Source organism: Buceros rhinoceros, unplaced genomic scaffold, assembly GCF_000710305.1.
Source record: "Buceros rhinoceros silvestris isolate BGI_N320 unplaced genomic scaffold, ASM71030v1 scaffold4892, whole genome shotgun sequence".
NCBI classification, from domain to species: Eukaryota; Metazoa; Chordata; class Aves; order Bucerotiformes; family Bucerotidae; genus Buceros; species Buceros rhinoceros.
Window position 1 is genome coordinate 13,962 of NW_010397017.1, and position 10,332 is coordinate 24,293.

Genomic DNA, 10,332 nt, shown 5'->3' on the forward strand with positions numbered 1-10,332 from the left:
AGGCCTGTTTTCTTCAGAAACTGTTTAACTGGATCTTACCTTTCCAGGGGATGACATAATTCAAGGCAAAGCAGTTAAGTGCAGACATTTAAAAATCCTCTCCTTAGCACTTCATAGTTGCTTTTTTGAATACTAGCAGCTGGAGGGGAGACAGTTACTTGGTGTATCTTGAATTAAAAGCGAGAGGAAAGTGTGGCGGAAGGTAGGATATTGCTGATTAATACAACATCCTCTTCTCCCTTTGAAGTACTTTGCCTTTACAGTGGTGCCTTTAATTTCTTTGTTGTGAGGCCTCTGGTCAGCTGCTTGCAATCAGAGCCCAGGTTGAATGGTGGTTACAGTAAGCATGTGTATCCTGTGCAGACAGAATCTGTCTGATATGTTTGTCTCTGACACCCAAGTCATACTATAGCTGGTACCTGTTTGAGTTTAAACAAACAGGAGTGCAACAGCTTCATCTCTGCAGCTTAACTCAAGTTCTACTAGGAACGTATAATCAAGTAATAACTTATTACTACTTGTGCAGTCTGGATTGGAGGGTAAAGCTGGGGAGAGAAATAAAAGCTATACTGTCAGTCTGAACAAGGGATACCATGCCAGACATTTAAATCATGCAGAAGTCTTCTCACTGCAAGGTTAGGCCAAGCTGCATAGAGCCAAGTACCACTATGCTGGGTAATGGAAGAAAGGCATTTTGCTGAGTTTAGAGCTCAGCTTTTGTCTTAGAGACATGCTAGTACCTTATTTTCTAGCATATATGAAATAGTTACTCCAATGAGTATTTGAACCAATGGTCACGTCTGTCACAGGAGATGAGCTCACCTATCCAACATCCTTAAGGGCAGAAGAATATTCCATCACCTTTTCAAGAGAAATTAGATTACTGTACAGCTCATTCTGTAAAGCAGTGTTCCTGTGATAGTTCTTCCATTTTAAGAACTGCCAGTTAATGGGCAAAAAGCCAGAAGCAGCTCTGGTCCTCTTGGTGAGGCCCAGGGACAGGCATGCTTTGCTCTAGGAGGTGGAAAGGCAGTGGATTCTGCAATGGCAGAGCAGGAGCACTCTGTCCCAACGCAGAAGTCTAAGTACAAAGCACACTAGCCCACATCCTCTCATCACAGGTATTACTTTTAAGTTAGTTGCAGTCTCCATTCTGCCCCCTCCCTCCTCCCCCCAAAGTAGTGGTCTGGTGATTATGGGAGAAGACAACATAAATGTCTTTTGCCAGGGACTGAAATGTACTGACTGAACAGAATGATATACCTGTCTAAAACAGAGGGGACTAAAAGCCTGTGAACCAGGATTTCAGGTCCTGGTTAATGCAACATGCCATTCAAACAGGAAAGTTTAACTGTGGTTAAAATAAACAGGTGCCTTGGGTTGGTCCATCATTAGGTTGCTATCCTTCCTTTTTACTTCTGTTAGAGTATTTTTAGCCCTTCTCAAATGGACTGTAAGTTGAAGCCAGGGTGTTTTCATGAGTGGGACCTAGGATTCTACTCCTTCTTCCTGTCTCAGAGTTCATATAGAGAAAGTTGTCTTGCTGTCAGACAGAAACATGAGGCCTGAGTCCTTTCCTTCACACTGTAGATAGTGGGTTCAGCCTCTGTTTATTTTACGTGCTGTTTTCCTCACACCTCCCCTCTGAATGTTGCAATTCAGAGGTCTAGTGCCACCCCATACTGGAAAACCTCTAACTGTAGAGGAAGGGGAAGAATGACTTGAACGGTGTTTATACCAGCTACTCAACTTATGCTGATATGAAATATTTAAATATCACTCTGTGTCTCAGATGATCCTTGGTACTTTAACATCAGAACAGCATTAACAATAGCAACTCTGAAGGGAGCTCTTGGTTACCCTCAAGCAAGGAATCACATTGCAGTGGGAACTGTGCATTTGGTACTACAGGAGAGAATTAGTCATCTTGCCTGAAAAATGGTATAGATGAACCAGAAGCTAGTTCTTTTCATCTTGCCCCTTGCAGCAGGCTGGTTGTAGCTCTAACAGCTCTGATGGTGTTGCATCTTGCAGATGTGTGGTTGCTCCCCTAGGCCTGTGGCTGTGTAGAAAAACTGATTACTAAAACATGGGTATTTTTAATATAATTAAAGCTTACCTTTTTGAAATGGCTGCTGCCTTGTCTTTCCTGCCACTTGAGAGAAAAAAAAAAAAAAAAACACATTGCTGATTTTACTACAGAAGCATCAGATTGAGGAAAAACTCAGTTGGTGAGAACCACCCCTGACTCTGAATGAGCCAGTGGCTGCAGAGCAACATTCCAGGTGCCTCTGTTACAAAAAGAGCAGAGCACAGCCAATGTGTTCCTTGGAGAGTGACCCAGGGGTCCACTGGATAGTCTTAGTTGCTGCAGATCAAAAGAAAGACAGCATAACACAGGCCCTATCACCAGCATAACTACTTCTACTAGCAGGTTTCTACTTCTCTAGATCTTAGTCAAGAAGGGGATGAGTGCTTACCCCAAGAGCTGAGGTAATTAGTTTCTCCACAGTATAGTCAAGGGAAGGACAGCATTCAGTTTGGTTTCAGCGTCATGCAGAAAAACAACCCTACTTGCCCTGTGAAAGCGTTTTTCCTTGAGCAGGTCTCCAGCAGAGGATGCTGTTGCAGCAGCACACAGCCAGGATGCAGTCTATCAAAGATTCTGGAAGTCAATTCACTAGTGTCCTTATTTTGATTACAGCAAAGAATGACAGGGTAACACAGGGACTACGTGCAAACAACAATCCCATCAGAAAAGTAAGGATGAAGTTCTTCCATGCAAGGCAGAATCACACGAACTTGTAAGTTAGTTACAGTAAGAAGGGCAACAGATAACCTCGTCTAAGTCCTTTCATATTTTCTTTCAGCAATTAAAGTGCAGCTATAAACAAAAGCTCAGAAAAGCAACTACTAATTACAGTAGTAAAGCAAAACTAATTATGGTGCTTAGGCTCATGGGGATGGAGGTTGCATAAGGAGTGGTGAACACTGTTTAGTTTAGAGAATAGCAACCAGACACGAAGAATAATAAAAGTTATTTGGATGCCCTTATTGATGTTATACTACTACAGGAATAAAAGGAATACTTCCAAAAAAAGACTCATTTGGCTTGTTAAAGAGTCTTTCCACATGTACTTCATGCGGCTTTGGGTCAATAACATTTTCCAATTTCCTTCAGTGTGATATACCTAAACTTGATCAGAGGAATACATTTCTACTGTATTATTAACTGGAAATCTGTGCTGTTGAATCTGGCAAGAGGAAAAAAATAGCATAAATATCTTATCCAGATACAAACAGGAATTTTTAAACTTCCTCTGAAGCTTTGTATCACAGATCTCCAATTTATTTTGTGGCAGTAGATAACAACCACCTGTTTTACTGTAGCAATTCCAACATTTCATGTGCTTACTTAGTATTCCTCCCCAGAAATAATTTTGAGCCAAGACCCTAGGTTTTGTGAGATTTACGCATAGGTAAAGTAGCCCTAAACTCTAAAAACACAAGAACAAGTGTGCTTCCATTTTACTTTTAATATACAATTGCATTAAAGCAGTAGCATCTGGCACACACCACTGAGCCTGCAGTGCTGTAAATGGAACGCTGATGACTTCTTTGGGGAAAAAAAAAAATGCCATCAAATTAACGTGCATTTCTCAGAACTTGCATTTGCATTTTTAACCCCTCTATGACTAGCCAAATCAGCCACTTGCAGTGGAATTACCTTGCACATAAAAATAGCCAAATGACTGGAGGGCTTAATCAAGTTACCGAGGTCTCATGTGGCTTGAAGAGACCCTGATAAGCCTGGTAAACACTGGCCCCTTTGACATGAATTCTCATTGTACTGCTGATTGAAGTATCTGCTCTCTTATTCTGGGATCACAGAAGAACCGGAGTTTACGGGGTAATAGCTTCACCTCCACAGGCGTAGCTTCATAGTCCTCATTATCAATGCCAAAGGATCCCTCGGTGCCCTGTGTGGAGATAACAGAGCTGATCAGGGTTACACATCAAACGTACTGGCTCAGCAATGCCATAATACTGATTCTAGTAATAGACTATGGTTGAATACTTAGCTGAGTCTTAATCAAGATGACCCCCTCCCTATGCCTTTCAGTCCATCTGGTCTCAACACCACAGTGAGAGCTATCCTTTACTGCACATAATATATTAAAGAGTCTGTTGCATAAGATGTTACCTTACTTAGTTGCTAATTGGTGATAATTAAATATTAGGGGTCTTTAATGACCGACATTGCTAATACTGAAGGATTGTTTGCTATTGGAACTACAATTACATACACTTAGATCTTGGTCTGCCAGTGGTGACAGAAGCCAATCTTCAGAAGTGTCTGTTAAATCCATGTTACGAAAACCTTTTGGTATTGTTTTACTATATTGATCTGAAACGTGAGATGCAAAGTAATTTACAGGTCAGTAATTACTCAGCAGTAGAATTTTTTAAAGTATTTTCTTTAACACTGATAAAGTCACCAGTGATTAAAAACATTCATGAAAATGGCAGGTTGACTTTACCTAAACAGATTTGGTGACTGCTTTGCTTTGCATGCGCTTGACTCAAGGTAGGACCATGTTACGTGGATACTCAAACTAGCTCCAGGTGAACTAGTACACCAGAATAGCACAGATTAGAGAAAGCAGCATAGGTTCTGGGAGTCAGAGGGACAGCAGTCCACCTGGATCAACATATTCCACTTCTCTTCAAAGCTGGGGAGACTGAGCTGAGCTGCCTCCAGTTCGTTCATCAGAGCTAGGTGCTTTGTGCCTTGCACACATACTCTGAAGATATTAGCAGCAGCTGCAGTATGAACAGCTGATTTTACACCACAACCCTTACTCCAGAGTATTCTTTCAGAATCACAAAATTGCCATGATACGAGTTTGATGGAAGTATTACTATGCTGGCTAATCATGACATCGTAATTCATGATTTTCACTTAGTAGCAATGGATTTTCTTCACCTTTTGGCACATTCTATTCTCCCTTAACATGGAATTATTTTTGCCAAACTAAGATCACTTGAAGATAGGAATTATCTATGAGATAGATTGATTACATGTCCTTGTAAAAACAAGACACCATCCACCCTAAGGCCACAGTAACAGCCTCTTCTTTCTAAGAGGCAACAAAGGACTAATCTAAATTACATACGTGGACACAGTTTTGGCTTCTTTTTCAGCCTCATCTATTAAAAGTGTTGAGACACTTGCCTATAGTAATCTGAGCCCCACTGCCTTTGTCTCCCTCCTTTGTCTCCACAAAGTTGCTAAGATTTATCTTCTCTACATCACAATCCTTTCTAGGGTAAAATGTACAAACATCTTGAAAACTAAGGAGAAGGTGTGCATATGCAATATGCCTGCTTGAGAAATGCTTTACAACCACCACCACTGTCTACATAAAAGGTCTGCCACTATTTACTGGCAGAACGAAGCTCCCCCTCTGGTTCACAGACCACTTAGGAAATTCCGGTCTGTGTCTCCTAGTCAGGGACTCAGCTGCTGCACTAAGGAACTAAGTGTCCCACTAGCAGAATAACCAGCCTCCCAGATTTGGAGTAGTGATTTCTTAATGTGGCAGCATCAACTAGTATGAGGAAATAAAGTGACAAGAGTGTTCAGCTCCCTTAGCTTCTCACCTGCCCAAGTTGCAAGATGCATCTGCTGGCTTGGATGCACTGACTCCCTTCAGAGCACATATGTGGATGATGCATCTTTTGACTTCTGTTCAAATGAAAAGAGAGGTAAGGCAAGGAGATGTTTCTCTCTGAAACACCATCTTTAGGGCTAACATCATTGTGGGTTGGTAAATCACTATGCACTCCGTAAACTTAGAGGTTGTGTATCTATACAAATATTTGTGGGTTTAACTGTGAGAAAGCAAAACAGACATTCCCTCTTCTGCTGCAATCAATACATATCAGTATGCACTGTCAGCTTCCAACCAGCTTCTGCTCTGAGTGTCACTGAATATATTTGAACATGCAGCTTTACGTATTTGAACGTATAGCACAGTTTTGCACTCCTCACTTACATGCTGAACTGTACAGTTTCTGCAGCGACTACCACCTCCTGATATCCCGGGCACACACATAACTTACCAGCAACCTAAACAACCCTAAGCCAAAAAACCTGATAGGATTATAGTTATATTGAACCACCAAATTACCATCTTAAAACAAACAAACAAAAAGAATAGCCCTCTTCTCACATCAACACCATCAGCATGACATTTCTTACTAGCTGCTTTTATAACATTCTCTTGAAGAACCTACGGAACATGATTGTTTTATCCATTCCAAATAATATATCTGGTTTTGTTAGTTACTCTCTCTTCTGGTGCCCGTGAAATTCTTATTTACATATGACTGTACTTAGAGAAGTGCTTCTCACTTCTGGGGATGTCAGATGGAAGCACATAGAAGGCAACTGCCTGCCTTAGAAAGCCAGTGGTGCAAGTGCCATGTGGTCTTTTTCCAGACAGAATGCTGTCCTGTCACTGAGTCTACTGTTAAAGAATAGCACGTTGCGATTTCTTTTCCCAATGTGTGCTGCCGCAGAGTAAGCACAAGCTCTTGGGAATGCTGACCTACCTATGGCTTCCTGACCTTCTGGCTGACCTCAGGACAAAGGGTACACTGCACCCAGGCAGTAACCCCTCAGTTTGGGTCCCTCTCCAGACAGATAGCAACGCACAAATAGCAAAGGGGACAGCAAAGAGTTACACAGCTTTAGTATGTCACAGCTCTCAAGCATGGCAGAATTATCACAGATATTCCTCCAACAGCTATGCCAGCTGTGCCCAACTTTTCTGTCTATTCTCTTCACTGATATGAAAAAAGAGTGTATTTAAATATTGCCCAGGCAAAGAACTCACAAGAACTTGTCAGAAACTCCCTATACACCAAGCCTTCTACACCCTGAGGAATGCAAGTATCTCTTAAAAATCACAGAAAATCCCACAGAAAAACATGAGAAGAGTGGGTTGAAACAGGAGATGATAACCAAAGACAAAGGAAGAAAAACTAAGGTACCAAAGGAAAGGGCAAGGAAGGACAGAAGCAGTATTAACTGTGGAAAGTTTGCTTTTAATCAAATATGTATATACTAAAAGATTAATAAGTGAATGTGAGAGAATTAAATATCCTCCCAGCAATATACGTTATAAATCATTGATGGTATGCAATACTGTCAGTTTATACAGTGCTGTAGAAACAAGCTGCAAGATTCACCGCCTAAAGTGTAACTTGCTCGAAGTTTAACGTACAAGGTCCTAGATACTGCACTCTGGTGAGCAGGCAGATTTTTTTGGTCCACAAAGATAAATGAGGCTCTATATAGATACAATTATGGGGTCGAGGTAAGCTCAAAAGAGACAAGACATGGAACTAAAGATCAGTCAAAGGAGAATGCTAGTAGAAATGAATAGACACAACTTCACTCACAGTGACTGCCTCTCTAGTGACCCAGTATAAAAAGATCAGAAATCATTTCCATTTGATTCTGCTCCTTACTCGAGACAAGACAGCAAAGTGAAACAGGAGTGAGACCAAAGCCTAACAGCAATGGTTTCAGTTTTTTGTTTTATCCCATTCCATAAGCTGAATCACAGAAACACAGGCAGGGAAAGAACCACACCACCTACTGCAGGTAACACACACAATTTTAACCTAGTTTTTTTCTCCAGAAGCAGCCAGTATTAAACGATTGAGAATAAGGCTCTCTAACAAAAAAAACCCAAACCAAAACAACAAACCCAGTCTTCTGCACCATAGCTGGTAACTGTATTTATGCTCTAGAGTGACAGCTCTCTGTGCTTTCACATACAAAATCTAAACTGGCTACCAGGATGTGGATTACTGGGATTCCATTCCCCCTCTCCTTCCCTCCAGCGCTTCTCGGTAAGCACTACAGTGAAACCACCTGGTCTTTCACCACCTCACTGTAAATGTCAGCTCTGCTGCAGATGCTCTTGTTCACCCAAATCTGATCCACAGCCGGAGGGCACTTTTATACACCTGGGCTGACCTACTCCTTCCTTTAGAGTATAACAGCAGCTGGCCTCTAGCACTCTGATGCACCCGGCAAACACATCACACCCTCCCACACTGCCTAAGCCTGCACGGTAGTTTCCCAATGGCTGTGTGGTTTCCTCTGTTACATCAGTTCTGATCAACTCATGTCAGTGCCCTCTTCAATATAAAAAAAGCCCTTAATATCTGCACTGATAAGGTATTTTCCCTAAAAACCTTTTCAACCCCCCAAACTGGTGGAGTTTAGAACTATGCATTTAAAAAGCAAAAAGAGCAAGCTTCTTCCCACGTTTCCAAAGACAATCCCTGTTGGTACCAAGCAATGGGAAGGCTCCAATAATGGGCTTGATTCAAACCCAGCTGCCAAAGGGCATTATGCAGTGGAGAGTTTCCCTATTGACCCTCATTCTGCCTTGCAAAAACAGGGCACATTTTTAATGTTCCAACTCCTCTCTGCAGGACTAACCAGTCCCTCCTGCTGCTCCCCCCACCCAATACACCCCTCTTTTTCTTTGATATCTATGGACTTTTTGGCACTATTTAATCAAAAGAGCTTGTTTCTTAGAACTTTGCATGAGCAGCAGCTCAAAGCTTCTGGTACTGCCTCTAATTAGCTCTAGCCAGCAGGGCATGTTAACTCTCATTGGAGGCTTTTTTCTGCATGACAGTGTAACTACAGTCAGAAAATGTGACACAACTGCTGCGTGAAGCATGTCCAGTCTATGTGGGAGACATCCTTTATAGCAGGTGTGCACTCAAATGCCCATCTTAAATTACACATTTTTTCTGCCATCGACTATCCAAGAACCCAGCATGGGACACTCCTTTGTGTCCCTCCTTTAAGAGGCCAGATTTCTCTTCCTGCTAATGGGAAAATCTCGTCCTCCTTTTCTTCTGTAGCCTTCAAAGCAAAGATTTCAGTCGCAAGCAACTTCTGGTCCACAAGGCTCATCCAATTTACTTCATCCTTTTATTCTGTAGCCTTCTAAGCAAAGATTTCAGTCCCAAACAACTTCTGGTCCACAAGGCTCATCCAATTTAAAAGCAGCTGCAGGTGGTAACCTGACCTTCTGCGCAGTTCACAAGATCCTATACCCACTGTGGCTCGTGGGATGCTCAAATAAGGGACCTGTTGCTGCTGTTATGAGACATACATGCAGGAATTATTAGGGTGATGACAAGCAGGCAAAACTGTGTTGAAATCTTTCCATTGATTTCACTAGAGGGAGCTCTAAGACTAGAGAACAGTATCGGCAAATGTAAAAGCTAACATGCAGAACAGCCCTCTTGGATTTAGTAGGAAATTCTGTTGCTGGTAAAAACTGCACTCAAGATGCCATGTATTTGCTAGTGGGACTATACAGAGGAGCTGAAAAAAGCAGTTCAGATTTGTGTCTGGTGAGAGCAGGAGGAACAAGCACACTATTCTGAGCATAAAGGAAAGCAATACGTGTTCTCTTTTTTCTCTATATGGTGCTGCTTCATACCTGCAGCCACCTTTTCCCATGTACAAGCAGCACCAATACAGTTGCTTAAAGTCCCTGTTTAAACTCACATCTTTAAAAAGTTCTTCCAGCTCAGACCTAATTTTTCAGAAGAATTACTGAGTCAAGGGAGCTCTTCACTTAGAAGCAGAGCCTGTCTAATCAGAGTTCAAAAATTGCAGGTACCACTAGTAGAAATGTTACCAGCTCTGTGACCCATCTCTCAATCCAGTGCACAGCTAGAGCTAAAAGATCCTGGGGACAAGTCTGTATGGCTGTCTATAAATCTCGGTTATGGCACCATTATCCAAGTCACACCAGTCAACAGCAACAGAGAAAAAGGTAAAAGGTATAGCAAACTCGGAAGCACAGAAGAACTCCAGCTAGACTGCTCTGCCTTGTTTTCAGAAAGAGAAAATTTGTGAGAATTTTAAAGAACAAGATCAGTAATCCCCATGACACGTTACTGCCTGGGCCCCTTCCCAGTCCTCTGCTTCTGAATTTTGCAGCACGAGATCAGAGAAAAACAGCGCACTTCTCAGAATTAGTGTTCCGACTCACACAGAGATTGTGTCATTTTTTCACAGCCTTCCCATACTCACCCTCTGCTTATAAACTGTCCTTTGCTGACAGTATCTGCTTCAATGCAAATATCCATGAAGTCTTCAGTGCGCTATGCAAAAAAAGATGCAGAAAGCAAGCAGTTAACATCTCAAAATGCCACACCCATGACACTGCATTATGTTCACAAAATGCCCAGTCCTTTGTCCCACAAAAGGAGGCAGAAGAT

The 10,332-nt window shown here is 41.9% G+C and overlaps 1 protein-coding gene across 1 annotated transcript in view; it reads right to left on the reverse strand.

The window, feature by feature from the left end:
- Nucleotides 1-3,842: 3,842 nt before the first annotated feature.
- AGK (acylglycerol kinase) overlaps nt 3,843-10,332 on the reverse strand; it is a gene marked incomplete at its 5' end in the record, with an annotated part of 33,702 nt that continues 27,212 nt past the window's right edge. The window contains 3 exons of the mRNA XM_010146068.1: nt 3,843-3,980; nt 5,665-5,749; nt 10,145-10,215. Of these exons, the coding sequence (XP_010144370.1) occupies nt 3,843-3,980; nt 5,665-5,749; nt 10,145-10,215 (294 nt within the window). The remainder of the gene's footprint in view (nt 3,981-5,664; nt 5,750-10,144; nt 10,216-10,332) is intronic.